The 15,492-nt window shown below is 57.1% G+C and overlaps 6 protein-coding genes across 7 annotated transcripts; 5 read left to right on the top strand and 1 right to left on the bottom strand.

Annotated features, from left to right (window-relative positions):
- Nucleotides 1-21: 21 nt before the first annotated feature.
- Nucleotides 22-994, bottom strand: H310_13316 (hypothetical protein). Its single transcript, XM_008880768.1, has one exon. The coding sequence runs from the start codon at nt 953-955 to the stop codon at nt 128-130; it is 828 nt and encodes a 275-aa protein (XP_008878990.1). The 5' UTR covers nt 956-994; the 3' UTR covers nt 22-127.
- Nucleotides 995-1,421: 427 nt separating this feature from the next.
- On the top strand, nt 1,422-2,088 carry H310_13315 (hypothetical protein; the record flags this gene model as incomplete). Its single annotated transcript, XM_008880767.1, has 5 exons — nt 1,422-1,510; nt 1,556-1,698; nt 1,745-1,874; nt 1,923-1,974; nt 2,026-2,088. The coding sequence occupies 5 exons, from the start codon at nt 1,422-1,424 to the stop codon at nt 2,086-2,088; spliced, it is 477 nt and encodes a 158-aa protein (XP_008878989.1).
- Nucleotides 2,089-2,574: 486 nt separating this feature from the next.
- H310_13314 (hypothetical protein) lies at nt 2,575-5,663 on the top strand (the record flags this gene model as incomplete). Its single annotated transcript, XM_008880766.1, has 6 exons — nt 2,575-3,221; nt 3,407-3,628; nt 3,695-3,849; nt 3,935-4,017; nt 4,082-5,560; nt 5,625-5,663. 6 exons carry the CDS (start codon nt 2,575-2,577, stop codon nt 5,661-5,663), a joined length of 2,625 nt encoding a protein of 874 aa, XP_008878988.1.
- Nucleotides 5,664-6,689: 1,026 nt separating this feature from the next.
- Nucleotides 6,690-7,636, top strand: H310_13313 (hypothetical protein). The gene has a single exon (XM_008880765.1). The coding sequence runs from the start codon at nt 6,867-6,869 to the stop codon at nt 7,518-7,520; it is 654 nt and encodes a 217-aa protein (XP_008878987.1). The 5' UTR covers nt 6,690-6,866; the 3' UTR covers nt 7,521-7,636.
- Nucleotides 7,637-7,761: 125 nt separating this feature from the next.
- Nucleotides 7,762-8,063, top strand: H310_13312 (hypothetical protein). The gene has a single exon (XM_008880764.1). It carries the CDS (start codon nt 7,813-7,815, stop codon nt 8,017-8,019), a length of 207 nt encoding a protein of 68 aa, XP_008878986.1. The 5' UTR covers nt 7,762-7,812; the 3' UTR covers nt 8,020-8,063.
- Nucleotides 8,064-9,089: 1,026 nt separating this feature from the next.
- Nucleotides 9,090-15,030, top strand: H310_13311. Of its 2 annotated transcripts, XM_008880762.1 has the most exons (4): nt 9,102-9,274; nt 9,327-12,918; nt 12,970-13,356; nt 13,415-15,030. In XM_008880762.1, exons 1-4 carry the CDS (start codon nt 9,107-9,109, stop codon nt 14,956-14,958), a joined length of 5,691 nt encoding a protein of 1,896 aa, XP_008878984.1. In that variant the 5' UTR covers nt 9,102-9,106; the 3' UTR covers nt 14,959-15,030. The 2 variants fall into 2 exon arrangements, with proteins under 2 accessions (XP_008878985.1, XP_008878984.1); XM_008880763.1 differs by having other exon boundaries at nt 9,090-9,274; nt 12,970-15,030.
- The last annotated feature ends 462 nt before the right edge of the window (nt 15,031-15,492 follow it).

Here is a 15,492-nt window from a genome sequence, read left to right as displayed (position 1 = left end):
CAAGCAACATATAAAAGTCAAGCTTAAATCCGACATCGAGAGATGTGCATAAGCACTGTTTTAAATTCCTGAGACTCCAACCTCATACGGCAGTAACAGAGTTATCCGGATGAATTCCCCATCGTCATTATAGAATCGTGCACACGGTGAGGCGCTTCTTCCGCGGCGGCCGGCGGAGCTTCTGCTGCCGAACCTTGCGCACAATCTGTTCGAAGATGGCAGTGACGTTCTTCCCTGTGAGTGCACTTGTCTCAACGTAGTGAGCCTTGAACGCGACCGCCACTCGGTGGCCTTCTTCCCTCGTGACTTGAAGCCGCCGGGGGTCGTCCTCAACTACATCGCGCTTGTTTGCGACGAGAACAATAGGTGGCATCGGCCGCTTGTACTCGTTGATCTGCTGATACAGCTGGAAGAACGGCTGCAGTTGATGAAGGCTTGACCGCGAATCCATCGAGTACACCAGCACGTACGCATCTCGGTCCGTCATCCACTGTGCACGGAGCGACTCGAAATCATCTTGCCCTGCTGTGTCCAAGATCTCGAGCATGGCCAGTCGGTTGTCGACTTCGAGCGTCTTGCGATATGCATCTTCGATGGTTGGGTCCCAATCGCTCATGTAATAATCCCGGACAAAGCGCAGTGTTAGCGCCGACTTGCCAACGCCACCGCTGCCCAAGACAGACACCTGCATGAACTCGTGGCCAGTCGTCGTCGTGGCCGCGGCAGCTCTGAAGAACACTTCGCCCGCCGACACATACAACGTATCGTTGTTTTTCACTTCATCCATTGACGTAACTTCCGCACCCGATTCCAGAAACAGCATCTTCGCTCGAACATTGACCTTGGCACCGCATGCAGCCTTGAGCGTCGCCAGTGAATCCGAAGACTTGACCGTCACCCCCCGCGCCTTCGACCCTGCTTCGTTCTTATACACGAGTACTCTCATCTCTTTCATCCTGGTTTGGCGAGTGTTCTGATGTGAAGGCGACTCGACTCCATCGTCCATGACTCAACCTCATCGTCCATCCCGTCAGGCTTCTACGCGAACGGGACATGAGCCTAAACGAAATTCAATTTGATTGGATAAAATAATCAACTTGACGCGACATGATTGGTCATATCTCTTCAAAATTACCAAATGTGACCCTGATGGCGTCCCTTCGAAGGGACGCCTTCCGACGTCCAGGCCAAGAGCTTCAGCCATCAGGAAGGGCTCGGCACAGCTATACATGCCTTCCCACTCTCCACGTGCGTGCATGCGTGTGCTGTACTGTTCTATCACTGTTTAGCATTGGGAGCTCAGCAAGGTAATTGTGTCGCTGTAATTGGTTGAAATCGCACACAACTAGGATCTCTGATTGGTCAGATGACGCATTTCCAACTCCACCACAACTCCAGGAACTGCATCGAACGGCACCGTCATGTCGTTCGCTCCGCGACTTGTCCGCCGGCTTGTTGGGCCCCACAGACCTTCCTCGAGGCGACTCTTTCATGCAACGTCATTGCTTCAGTACGACTCTTATGGTTATTGTGATCTCATACAACCTTTCAACAGGCATGGCGGCAGTCACGTCGCTGCCAACGGTCCGACAGTCCCATTGAAATTCCGCTTGAAAGACGGGTCAATCAAGGTGGTCGACGCCGCGATTGGCGCGTCCATCTTGGACGTAGCTCACAAGTATGACATCGACCTCGAAGGTAGAGTAATCTGTCCTCACAGCACACTCACGTTGGAATGCTCCAGGCGCATGTGAGTCGTCCCTGGCGTGTTCTACTTGTCATGTCATCATCGAAGACGATCTCTTCGACAAACTCCCTGAGCCTTGCGAAGAAGAAGAAGACATGCTGGACTTGGCGTTTGGTCTCACTGCAACGTACTCATCCTTGCTGTCTTGCATCATCTCACTTGTTTCCACAAACAGATCGCGACTGGGCTGCCAAGTGATGGTGTCAAAGGACATGGAGAATTCAGTGGTACGACTCGTCCTGGTTATAAAGGAGATCCGAACGTCGTCTCTTGAGTAGATTACCCTCCCGTTGGCGACGCGCAACTTTTACGTTGACGGCCATGTTCCGAAGCCGCATTAGATGACATGTCGTGTTATGGTTAGATGCAAGCCCCATTGCGAAATTGAGTGCCTGGCGCCATGCTTCGGCTCGTGTATCTGTTGAGCACACTTCGAGTTTTCTCTGGATTGATGAGTGGGCCGGCGCACAGTCCTCAAACTCTCATCTCATGAACTTCACTGCCGGGGTGGGTGTGCGGTCCACCTGCGACTTGTGTACCTGCGCCGCGCCATTCGAACATGCCAAATCCAACCCATGCATACATGTGGTGAAGCGAACGATATCGCTCGCATGGATGGCCATTGACTCATTTCAGAATTCCGCTTGTGCGACTTGCACCGGCCAAAGGCACTAGAACGTGCAAGTCGAATTGATGCGCCACTTGAGCAGCAAATGCCGAGCACCTTGGGCCGCCCAGCATCATTTCAACGTCGCCTTCGTCAACTCCACATGTAACGAGCTCGTGTAACGGCTTCCGTAAGGGTGCCGCCTGTCAAAGAGGACGCGATGCTCGCTGGCGAACAGACGACGGTGCCAACGACGCCAGGGGGCGGCGATCTCTCGGCACCTTTCACAGACACGCATGGTGGTCCGACCTTCCCTCTCACGACGGCAGTCGTAGTACCTGCGGCAACATCTCCAGCAAAGTCGAAAACAGCCCATCTTCGTCCTGGTGCGGTCCACTGGCCAGACATTGGTGCCCAGTTGAAATCTCATGTCGAAACGGGGCTGACGAAAGCGTATCAAACCATCCTGGAGCTGCAGGCGGAAGGCCTCGTCCAGGCGACGATAGCCAAGTCGATAGAACCAGTCGCGATCGCCCACATCGAATCCCACCACAAGAACGTGACGGCCCGCCTCCAGGCAGTCGTCGCCGATACCCTGACACAATCCAACGCGACCATCGACAGCGCCATCAAGTTACTGCAAACCGAGTACGATGCCCAGCGAAGCGTTGTGCACAACGAGATCAACGCCCACAAACACACGACCGACCAAGCGTTGAAGCGGACACGCCTTGCCATGGCAAAAGAAGCGCAGCGGGTCACAAGCCTCGAATCGTGCCTTCGCCGACATGAGATACACGTGCTGGAGGCTCAACATCAAGAGCGCATCCAAGCGCTCAAAGACGAAATGGCGGCCAAGGAGGCTGCGTAAGTGCTCCCTGTTGCCTTGTTGCTGGGTCCTTATTCGTTGCGGACTTGGTTCTGTCTATTCATCGAAGTGGGCAGCCATGGCCAGCATGTCTTCTGTCTTCAAAACAAGTCGGTGTTGTCTGGGCTGCGCTCGTTGCATGCATAACCACCACTACAGACTTCCTCACTGCCACTGCCGTTAGCCATGCCGACGTGCTACTTCGCCAGAAATCGGCCTTTGTCGACATCGAGCGCTTCAGTAAAAAGCTTCAAATTGCCTTGGATGACGCGCTGTTGGAAATTGACCGAATGAAGAAGCTCGACCAGCAGCGCCACACCAACATCACGGCCGTGACGACCATCTCCGAGTCGTACGTGAATTCGCTGCGGCATGCCGTGACGATCGCGAACGAGCACACCGAGCAGTACGCCAACCATGCCATCCATGACCTGCACACACATATCTTTTGATCGCCTGGTGGCATCTCCAGGATGCGCTTGGACTTGGAGCAACAGACCAAGGAAAAAGAAGCCCTCGAGCGCGTGAAGCTGGGGCTGGACGAGGCCGTGGTGCGACTAACCCACGATGCCAAGGTGGCCCGGGAATTGCTGGCCGAGTCGGCGCGCGAATTGGTCGCGTTGCAAGGTTCGTCCTACCGGTGGCGGTGTGAAAATCACAGACGTCGACGACGTGTGGCTCTCGTGCAGTGGCTCAGTGGCTTTCTTTCTAGATGTCCAGGTCACAACTGCCAAGGAGCTTGCAGGGTGCCATTTGACCATCCAAGACTTGAAAAATCGCGTGGATAAAGTCACTGTCCGTGAGCCCCGCGCAGGGCATCGCCGTGAATTGTGGCAGGTCTAACTCGCGATGGCCATAGACCGAACTGAACGCGCAAACGGACCTCGTGCTCGCATGCGACGACTGCGTGGCAGACTTGAGGAACCAAGTGGATAGCCATGCCAACCACGTCCTCAAGATCACCGCCGAGCATGCGCAAATGCGCGAGAGGTGGGACGCCGAATCGTCGCGACTCCATCAAGTGCACGCCGCCGACCGCGCCACGATCGAAGCGTTGGTTGGAAAGTTGGCGCTGCTTGGTTACGACAAGAACACGTTGGAGATATACGTCCCACGTAGCAGTTCAAGCACCGCATCGTCCCAGCCATCACCTTCTCGAACGGCGACAAGTGGGGCGGCCCCCGCTTCCACAACCGTTCCTACTCCTATAACGGGCCAACCGCGACGACCGTCCATGGCGTCGGATGCCGCCGTCGGCACACGGTGTCATGCGACGTTGCGGCACCACAATCAATATGACAGCCTTGTGAATGTCCTCCAGCGAGAAGCGATTGGATTGCCAGAGGAACATGCCCAGCGGCTCTTTGACATGGAAGCGTCCGTTCGCGAGAGCGTCACTGCCCAGCTCACGTACGAATTCAAGCGCACCTTTTCCAAGCAACTGCGCCAGCGCATGCAGCAAGAGAGGTTTTTCGTCCTGGAGAAGTTCGACAGCATTATTGCAAAGTCGCTCGTGGAAGAGCGCGCGGCCAAGCAACTTCTAGCCAAGCAAGCCAAAGCCGTCGGTCGCAAGGCGTCGCTGCGCTGCGTACCAGAAACCACCATGACGCTGCGCAAGGTCAAAGCGACCATTGCCCAGGCGTACGACGCCATGGGCGTGATCGAGTGGAACGGCGAGGATGTCGCCGAGATGAAGCGGCAAGTCGCAGCCGTGACGAAAGAAAACGCTGATTTGGCGGCTACCGTCGTCGAATTGGAAGGCAAAGTCGAAATCCAGCTGCTTAGTCTAGCCGAAGCGGAGCTGTTTCAAAAGGAGCGCGACATGCTCCTCGTTGAGCTGACAAAAAAATTCCACGATGCCAAGGACGAACTCGCTCACGTCAAGCGCCATCACAATCCGCCGCCCTGCGAACACGACCACGGCAGCAACCAAGTCGGCGACGCCGCGTGCAACGTGCGTCTTGTTGTGCAGGGTCAACTGCCTCACATGGAGCAACATCCCCGGCGTGCCGTGCGATCGACGGATTTGGCCAGCCATGCCGTGCGACCCCAGTCGGCGGCGGCGGCATCGACACCGGCCAAAGGGACTAGCTCCGTCTCAGCGGTGGCAAAGAAGCCGCGACCAGCAACGTCTCGCGGTGCGACAGCGTCCACCAAGAAACAGTCCATCCTGCCATCGACCCACCAAGGTGGTCCCCACCATGACCACCATGCAAAGACACAACCCGAGCATGTTCGAAGTGCGATGAAATGGGAGCTGCTGGGCGAGCGGAACGACAAGGAGTCCAGTCCACAGGAGGACATTGTCGTGGCCAGTGCATGGGTCGGTGAGGCTGGGGTACGTCCCATCCTTGTGCCATTCAACCTGCGTCTGCCTGCGTGATGGATGCTCCTGGCCGTAGATGAAAACCATTCTCGATCGCCGACGGAAGCGCAAGTAGGTGGTGTGGTACCGACGACGACGTCGGGGAAAGAGGCGCCAGTGCCCAACCCTCGTTTGGATGCTTTCCCCATACCCATAGTTCTCGTGTACATACACATTATCTTGACGTTCGACCACACTACATAGTTGTTGCGCAGTGGCGACGAAACTGCGGCGCGGAATGGCGAGTCCATCATGGCAAGGCGACCCTGTCTCGGTGGCTCATGCCCAGCGAGAGGCCAGGGCAAGCTAGACGCCCAAGAATTACTCTACACGCACAACGTCGTGCAGTGGATTTAGGCAAAGCGTACTTCATATCATCCAGACACTCGTGGGCGACATGTGCAGTGCCCGAGTCGAACCAACAATGTGCTCATTGTCTCCACAGCCCGCCACGTAATTGCAAAATCGGCGTTGGTGGAAGCGTACAATTGAGCTGGTCGTGGCGGGTAGTACCCCTGCAACCAAGCAGGACGCGGGAAAAACGTCCCGTTGCCCGGTCACCCTGGTTACGCCCCGCAGCGTCGTGATATTCCGTTGAGGTTAGCGCAAGATGGGGTTCTAATCCCGGTCATGGCGATCGATGGCAAGCCGTCCTGGCGGTTCCTTGGCACATCAAGTCGCCCGTCAACGTGAATCGCGCCACCGACGACCCGACGATCGCGCTTGGCGCCAATGGTCAAGATCACATTCGTATTTGCCTCGTCAACAGCGAAAACACTGTCGTCGTTGAAACGTGCTGACGCCCCAGTCGTCGATTCCCGCGACTCCAAACGCCCCGCCGGCGAGTAGGACGACTTCGTGTTTGACGAGGGCGCGTCCAGCGATGGACTGGTGTGGCGCTGTTGGTCGAGTCCACTCTTTTCCACGCTACAACCACAGGACGGTTGCTTCCGATGATCACTTTACCAGCCGCCGCTGCGCAAGTCCGGACTTCAAGTCGAGTCGCCGTTGTAGGTGCTTGCTTACGGACTAGCAGGCTTCGGCACGACGTTGAGCGACGACCCCAGCGACCACGGAATTCTTGCCACAGTCTCTTCGACAAGTCCGCCTCGCGAAAGGATCCACAGCCCACGAGCTACCTCGTTGAGCCTCTCGTGCAGTTGTCGAGTCGCACGGCGAAGAGGTGCGGGGTTGGCTGTCGTCGACATTGCAGCAGCTGACCCGAGCCAGCGACCACGCCTCTAAAGAAGGCATTGCCAGCGTCAAGGAATGTCTTTTCATGCTGCACAAGGGCATGCTCTCGACGAAAGCAGGCAAGATCATGGAGATCGCAGTGTCATGTCGGTCGCACGCCATCTTCACGGTGCTCCTCAAGCAGCGGGCCACGACGCCGAGCAAAGTCGTTGGCCAAGGGGCTCCGGTTCAAAGAAGGCATCGACATGAACAAGATGCGCCTCGCCCTCGGCAATGTGATCAAAGAGCGCACCGTCTCGCGATGCGCACGAAGTGGCTCCAACATTCTCTTGGCGACACAGCCCGACGTTCATGCTCGTTTGCGTTCACCCTGGCACCGCAACATCAGCCAAACCCCTCCACTTCCTCGAGTGTGCGGCGCACCTGCAACAAAGTCGTCATCAACCACACAAACGACGCTAATGACGCCAGACCAACCCTCATGACGACCACAGAGTCCCAACTTCGTGTCCAAGTCGAGCGGCGTCTGCTAGAACGAGATGCGCTCCAAGCTGAGCAACTGGTCCAATTCCAGAATTCGAACGACCCTCAAGCCCAAAGAGAGGCGGATGGGACGACAGCACATCGTCGACCCCGTCGATTTCACACACGCTGTGATGTGCCATTTTACATGGAGATGCCATCGGCATCAAGAAAACCGTGGACGATCTGGCTGTGGGAATTGGCGTACCACACATAACCCCCAGCAGTGAGCTGGGGGTCCTGTGCCCCTTACAACTTGTCGGAGGCAAAATTATTAGCCCACGGCGTCCGTGTGCCTCGCCGCCGTGCGTAAGATCTCGTTTAACGTTGCTCACGGTGCAGGATTGATCCATCGAAGTAGCCCCGTCGACTCGCCATCGTTGAGCTAAGTATAGCGCGCTCGATATAGCCTCGAATGAGCCGTTCGTCGGTTCTGTTCATGGTAGAAAATATCCCTCCTCACGAGCCCCTTCGTCACGCGCCGTTCATTTCAAAAAGCACCGCGAACCATGCTCAAGACGTCGCTACTCGTCGTCGTCGGCGTTGCCCTTTCAGTCGCCTGTGTCGCCCATGCTCAGCACGACCAAGGCAACCTCCCCGCCGACTTTGACTTTCCCCAACCTTGGGCTGACATCGACGCCAACGAGTACATGAAGGAACTCAAGGAGCGCATTGAAAAATTCAGAAAACAGCGCGAAGACGACGGCAACTTGTAGACAACCAACATGAAATTCAACATGATGCTAAACTCTACCTGTCATCTCGCGCCGTCACTGTTTTACGAAGTATGCCGATGTACAAGAGCTTATCAACGCTGGCAGTGCAGCGCTAGCTTGCAGAACCACAGCGGCGACGAACGGGGCTGGAGCTTGTGTACCTGTTTGCGCCGCGAAGAGTCACAGCAGTTTCGATCAGTTACAGCGGTTTCACATTCTCCAGGCGACTTGCGTTGAATTAGTTTTGGTTTCGCCAGCCACCACCACCACCTCGACATTTCGTTGCCATGCAAAAGTTCGTCGTCCTCGCTGCCATGCTCGTTGCCGTCGTGACGGCCCAAGGCGGCCTCAACTTTGGCGACGACAACAACGAATTCCTCCAACGCATCAAGGATCGCATCCGTGCCCTCAAGGAAGCGCGTGAAAACAAAGAAAGCAACCGAGTCTAAGCGAGGTCGTAGCTAGCTCGTGATGCCCCTCGTTGCCATGCTTCATAATGCTGTAATGCATGCCGTTCACGAATTGCGAGCTCTATCGAGCTGGAGTATGTCGTGACAACAGAAACGTCGGTGCTGCAGAGCTTGCACAAGCCTTTAGAGCCTCGCGCTGCCCTAGATTTCTCGACGAATTCAACCTACGAGCACGGATCTGTCTAGCGACGTCCAGCCATTCCGCATGGCAGTGGTGTTCCAATCGACCAGGACAGTCGCTGCCATGCACCTCACACATGGATGAGTTGGAGAACGTTGACGGCAGAAGAGGGCTACAAATCCAATCCGTGTGCTCGGGCGTGTTCTCCAGTTCCCGACCACCTTCAACTCACACCTGAAAACGTGGGCGAGAGTTGGCGATTTTCCTTGGATAAAGCTGTGGAGCGTCATGCTTATCTCAAAGCGTACCGTCGACCCTTGGGAGCCACGCAAGCATACAGCCATCTACCTCCTGATGCCTCCGTCAGCGGCGCCGCCGCGTCAAAAAGAAGTCATAACTGTCTCTAAGTAGTTTAAATATTTTTGTCGAAAAAGAAATACTATCTCAAGTTTGATTGGATGAAACACAGAATGCAGGTCCTACGTTGGAAATCGACATGAACACGTCGGGAGACACCACGAGCCAGCACGTCCAGGAACTGGATCGCGTCCTCCTTCGCCTGGGGCTCGCAGATGACACCAAGATCTGCGACGTCCTTCGCCTTCTGCTTCCGCAACTGTTCCAACGTCTCATTCGTACACCGTCAGCGGATGTCTCGTCGAAGGTGATGGAATTCATCACCCGTCTTGTCGAGTCCTGACGTGTTGCGCGCACAGATCCTCGAAATCTTGAGTCACCTCGTCAAGAGACTCAAATCGCTTCCAACCATTCAAATCGCGCTACCCGTCGTGGCGCTCCTTCCGTATTTGGACCCTGCGCCGTCGGACGACGTTCCAGCGCTGCACGTAACATACGCGCGCAACTTTTCACTCCTGTTCGTGGAAATGGGTTTCGGGGGCAATCTTTCCAACGATGACAAGGCTATTGTTCTCACGACAATCGTGCGCGGGATGGCAACTCGGTCCCCCGCGTACCAAGATGCAGTGTTTCGTATGTTCATTCACGCATTCCTCCGACAAGACACCCCTGTCACGTTGGACAACACGTCACTGTGGAGTTGTCAAGACGTTGCCGTACTTCTCGATTTCTTCCTCGACGTCATGCTTTGCCCTTCGACGTCACAGTCACGTCCACGCACTGAACGACTCGCGCGCACAAAGGTTGCAACTCTCGAACCTGCCTCGAGAACTGACGTCCAGCTGAAGCTCGTGCAATTTCTCAAACTCCACTCCACGTCCTCGTCCAACTTGGACGCGACCGTGTGGTTCGCTCACATGGCAGCGGGGGCGGCGGCAGACCACCATTCGATATCCACCTACTGCCAAGAGGAGCTGTCGCGACTCATCAAGTATCACCATGAGGCGCTGGACACCGCAGCTGCCATCACGCCGCTCTGTCACTTGATACTTGGCTCGCAAATGCCTTCCGTGGACGGTGGAGTGACCTTTCTCGACCGCCAGCCCATACCTGACTTGGTCGCTCTGGCAGTCGTCCCTCTCCTCGTCCAGGTCAAGGCTATCGCCACAGATGGGTTCCCGCTCAACTTGCAAGTCATTTGCACCTTTCTCTTTGGCGACAACCCCCGCCGACCCCGCGTCGTCAAGACCAACATCCGCAAAGCTGGCATGGACTTGTGTGTATGGGTGCTTTCACACACCACAGACGCCATGCTCCAAGCAGCGCTCGGTCCTGTGCTCTTCTCGCCGCTCCTAAAGCTCCTCTCCGAAGACGGCACCACGACAGACGAGTCTCCCACCGTCCTCCACGAACGCAAGGTTGGCGTGTACTCTGCCTTCTCCATTCTGGCTAGACGATTGCCAGCTCTCGTCGGCGCTTCCTCCGAAGCTTTCCAACGACTCATGCACCGCGCCATGGTTGAAGAAGAGCACGGACGATCCGGCAGCTCGTGCCTGGAAGCCCTCCGCACCGTTGCGATGGCGTATGTAGGCCCTCACGTACCCGCGGCAGTGGTCCAGACGATCAAGCAGGAGTTGGTTGACCTGGCTGCGTCATCGAAGATGCAGCAGGCGCAGTTTGATCGCGTGCGGGGAGTGTTGGCCCTGTGGGCGTCGCATTTACAGTTCCAAGGCGAGAATGCGCGAGAAGGAGGCGGGGACTTGTCCATGCGCCTCGTGTGCCTTCGATTCGCTGGCGACGGCAGTGAACAAGTGCGAGAACTCGCGCGAAAGGCAGTGTTCGAGACGCCGCTGCCGACCTTCCACGACACGATGACCGTCCTCGGGCCCCAGCTGAAGTCGATGGCAGACCAACGAATCGTGCTCGAGATGGCGCTGACATGGTGTGTGGCCAGCTTGCAAGCCGACGCGGCACCCACGGCATGCCACACCACCGACGTGCAAACTCTATGGGACACTTGCTTGATGCTCCTGACCGGCCCACACAAGGCCGCGGCCTCCAAAACGCTCGTGCAAGTTGCAAACGTAGTGCGCTTGGGGTCGTTTTCCGTCGACGACATGCGTGTGATTCGACACACGATGCTGATGGACACGGACGACTGCGTTTGCGAGCACATGGCGATTTTGTTGGCTTCGCAACCATTGCCAGATCACGAGCTCCATGACCTAGTGCAGGCACTGGCTGCGCTGCTCCAGAATCCTTCGACTCGACAACTTCACGTGGTTCGGCTAGCCACGTCATGTGAACGGCGCCATTACGGCGCGCTGTGCGGCCTTGGCATGCTTATGCGTTCCAACCCACACTATTTGCACAAGCACGACGTCGTCAATACGGTTGCAGCGACTCTCGCAGACCACTTGGCCACAATTCAAGACAACGCCGCGCTTTCCAACTACGACTACAACTTGCACAGTCAACTCGTGCTTGCCAGCATCCAAGCACTGGGAGCGATGGGGAACCTCATGGACATGGGAGGTGCTGCAATGTCAGTGCTTGAAGTGGTTCTCCGGGCGGTCCACCTGGCCCGTTCAACGTCCGACACGACCAATACCACGACTACGATTCGAATGCGGGCGATTCAGACGCTCGGGTGCCTAGTCTACGGTCTGCCACGGACATTTGCCGAGCACGTCACTGCCGCTGTCGTCGAAACGTTCAAGCGATTATCCAACTCGCGGGATGCCACCTTGCATTTTGAAGCGGCTAACGTGCTGGCTGCGTGGGGCCATGTTGTCGATGGGACGTTGGAGTCCGGATTGAAAGCTGTCGCGGCCTCGGAGCTACCGAATCGCGTCACTCTCGTACTCGACGTCGTCGTGGCAGGAGTTGCGTCCTCCTGTCCCCACGTGCGCAACAGCTCTGCCATTTGGCTGTTTGGCATCGTCGCGTCCATGCGGCAATCGCCCAAGGCGGGTGGATGGAACGAGTGGGCGCGGCAGCTGCCATTGAGGACACTGGAGCTGCATGAGCTATTGATCGACCTACTCAATGAAAAGACGACACTGACGCAAGAGTGCGCAGTGAAGGCGTTAGCCATGCTCTTTGACGGTGCCGCTCAACACGCTGGAGCCGAGACTACCCAAAAGAACATGAGCGACTCGCTCTTCAAACGACTGAAGTGCTTTCGCGCTTTCAATGACTCGACCACATCTCACGCAGGGTCTACATCACCGCCTGCAACATCCTCACCACCCGAAGGGACATCGTCCGCATTTGACGCCGCCGCCAACAACAACGCGATCGAAAACGCATGCTACCGCGAAGTGAGCAACGTGGCAGCCGACGTCGGTGATGCCAGCGTCATGTACACGCTGTTGTACCTCAGTGCCAACGACCCGATGTGGAATCTCCTTGACGATCTCTCCAAAGTCGGCGATCCAACGCTGCCGTCGGCGTCCCCTCTGCCCAAAGTCGCAGCGACAACGATTGCCAGCATGATTCGCCTGCCTCTGAACGTTGTGGCGACCGACCGGGCGTTTGGTGCAGCACAAACCCACAAAGCGCACGCAGAATGGCATGTGTCGACAATCGCCGTCTTGCTCGTGCCGCGCCTCTTCTTGCTCAAGCACCATCCCAACCCGAAGATCGGGAATTGCATGACGCAACTGTGGAAGGTATTGGTGCACGGAAGTGCAGCCACGATTGCCTCAACAACTCTTCCATCCAACCTGGACAAGGCCATGGCAACCCAGTTCTTCGAGCCCATCCTGAGCTATGCGTTGCAGAGATTGGAGTCGAGCCGTCATTTCAAGTACCGCGAGGCGGCGTGCAGCTCCCTTGTCGACATTTTGAACGGCCGTGACGGCGCGGACGTGCGGGACCATCTTAGTCGCGTGTGGAAGCTCGCGGCGCGGGCCATCGACGACGTGAGTGACACAGTCGCCGTGGCAGGTCCCCCTTGTCGTATATCAAAACGAAAACACCCACGCACACGTGTCGTAGGCATCAAACTAGTCAAGTGCTTGGGGGAACTAAGCGTACGTGTGTCCGCCACTGACTCTCGATGCCTGGACCAAGTGCTGCCATTTCTCGTCCGCGATGGCATCTCAGCCACCCACAAACTGTGTCAGATGCTGTGCATGGGGTATCTCTTGCGGCTCATCCAGTCGATTTCGCCCATCCACCTTCACGCATATCTGTCAACGCTCCCCGTCACACTCTTGGAGTGCATGTCGTCTCTGGAAATGCCAGAGCTCCAGTACGCTCAGTTCCATGTCCAAGACAAGCGGCAGCTTGAAAAGCTGCGTGTGTCGCTCAGCCAGGCGGGTCCGGTCGGCGAGCTCCTTCAAGCGTGTGTGGCGCAGCTGACACACCTCGCTCGTGAACATGGTACAGTTGCCAACCGAATTTGTGTTGGCCTCTACGTCGACTTGGCTTTTTCTTGTAGGCAGCGCCGCGATCCCGATCGTGCGCGACCTGTGTGACGGAATGTGCACGGTCTTGCGATCAGGCGTCGGCCTCAACACCCGTGTCGGGTCAGCCAACTTTGTGGCGACGCTCGTTGCTGACGTGCCGCTGGAAATGCGGCAAAGTGGTGGCGCGGAGAAACTCCTGTCGCGAATCTTTGTGCCGTACATTACCCACGCCGTCTTGAGTGAAACCCACGACTTTTACGAGTCGGACGACGGCGGCGGCGCGACTGTAGACGATGGGTTGCGGGATGGTCTGGTCGTTCGCGCGTATTGCCGCGCGGCGGCCTTTGTCGCCAAGCTGTCTTCGTCTCCCGCGGTCGCCAAGTACGTTCGAGGCATCCTCGCCGTCCCATCGACGATTATTCAGGGGGCCGACGGTGGCGCCAGCACCACCGAACAAGGTTTCGGGCGGTATGGCTGGGTCACTGTGACCGCGTTGCAAGAATTGCTGACTCAGCTCCCGCCCTCGTCGTCGGCGGACACAACCATGACAGATTGGTGCATCGACGTGTTTCCTATCGTGTACGTGAGTCAGTATTCGTCGCTGCCGTCGCTGCGCGCCGCGTGGAAGGCCGTGGTCGACGTAATTCCTCCCACATTGCAATACTCGCCCTTGTACGCACAACGAGCCCTCACGTACGCGTGTGACTTGCTGTCCCATTTGTCGTGGGAGTCGCGAAAGCAAGGCGCGTCTGCAATCCTCGCGCTGGCGTCGTCGACCGAATACGTGAAAATCATTCGAGAATGGTCCCCCGCCGTCGAGAAGATCAAGTCTGCGATCCCAGGACGACTGTGGCGAGGCAAAGGCATCTTGCTGGAGGCGCTCGGGGCCACCTACGACTTGGTCGACGATTCCCCGAGCAAAGACATCGTCGCAGTGCTTGTCGACGAATGCGACCGCGCGATTCGAAACACGGACATGGCGTATTTGGAATGTGCGATCGTCAGTCTTGGGTCTCTCGGAGGCAAAGCACGCTCGATCGCGTCGTTTGAGGTATTGAAGCGCTTCTTCTTTGACACACCACGTCCCACGGACCTGCCACCCCTGATTCGAAAGCGCATGTTTGACACACTTGGACAGTGGTGGCCAGTCGAGGCCGATGCGGTCGATGGCGCGTCCTCTATCAGCGCGACTCACGTCTTGATGTGGCTGTGCGTCGACGCTGCTGCAACTTTCCACGTGTGGAGTGTCCGGGAAGCCATGCTGCGTTGCTTGGCGCAGATCTTGTCGCGGGCAACGTACAACGCCTTGGACAATCGCAAGACGATGGAAGCGATTGCCACGACTTGTCAACATGGGATGGGCGATGCCAAGTACGCCAGTGTCCGTCGAGCTGCTCTCGACGCGCTGGTCGCACTTGCACGTCGACGCAACGATGCAGGCATGCCTCTCGTTGCGCTCGTTCCGTACAAAGAAGACTGGATCGCGGCGGCCACCACCCTCCTCCACGACGCAGAACCGTCTGTGTGCCATGCCGCGTCGCAACTCGTGGATTGTTTGCGCTCGATTCATTACTGACGTCATGCCTAATACGATGTATCAACCCCTTGACGGACGTAGCAGGTCCGCCCCTCGGTTGTACACGAGGTGCCGTCCGTGCAGATCGCACGCCTTCTCTCACATTCGCACACACACACACACACACACCCTTCTGTCAAGGCGCGGTTGTCTTGGTGGCAAGTGGCTTTGGTCGGGGAGCCGCCGTGATCGACCACGTGGCTGTCACCATCGCGCCGTGTGTTCTGTGGATGCCACGTCGTCGAGTGCACGCGCTCCATCCTGCCAAACGCTCTGCCCCCGGATGAACCATGCGCCATGGACGAGCGGATCGATTTCTTCGCCCGCCGTCCTCGCAAATCCATGCGACGACGATCCATGCCCGTCGACCGCGACAGTCAGCGCCACACGGCAACTGCGACCGACTGCCGGCGTCGTGCTATCGAACCGGCCAGGCAACGACTCGTCCTTCCCGTCAATGTCGCGAGAGTTTGGTCATGGGGGGGGGTCGAACGACCCACGTCCCCCTCCCATCGTGTGATGGTCCAGTCGGGT

This window comes from Aphanomyces invadans (genome assembly GCF_000520115.1).
Source record: "Aphanomyces invadans strain NJM9701 unplaced genomic scaffold supercont1.49, whole genome shotgun sequence".
Lineage (NCBI taxonomy): Eukaryota > Oomycota > Saprolegniomycetes > Saprolegniales > Verrucalvaceae > Aphanomyces > Aphanomyces invadans.
This window is presented reverse-complemented; position numbering and strand designations above follow the sequence as displayed.

Excerpts from the sequence above, each read along its gene's own strand:
- H310_13316 (XM_008880768.1), bottom strand. The coding sequence starts at position 955 with ATGAAAGAGATGAGAGTACTCGTGTATAAGAACGAAGCAGGGTCGAAG.
- H310_13313 (XM_008880765.1), top strand. The coding sequence starts at position 6,867 with ATGCTGCACAAGGGCATGCTCTCGACGAAAGCAGGCAAGATCATGGAG.
- H310_13312 (XM_008880764.1), top strand. The coding sequence starts at position 7,813 with ATGCTCAAGACGTCGCTACTCGTCGTCGTCGGCGTTGCCCTTTCAGTC.
- H310_13311 (XM_008880762.1), top strand. The coding sequence starts at position 9,107 with ATGAACACGTCGGGAGACACCACGAGCCAGCACGTCCAGGAACTGGAT. Across the intron at positions 9,275-9,326 it reads CAGCGGATGTCTCGTCGAAG|ATCCTCGAAATCTTGAGTCA; the intron begins GTGATGGAATTC and ends TTGCGCGCACAG. Across the intron at positions 13,357-13,414 it reads ACACCTCGCTCGTGAACATG|GCAGCGCCGCGATCCCGATC; the intron begins GTACAGTTGCCA and ends TTTTTCTTGTAG.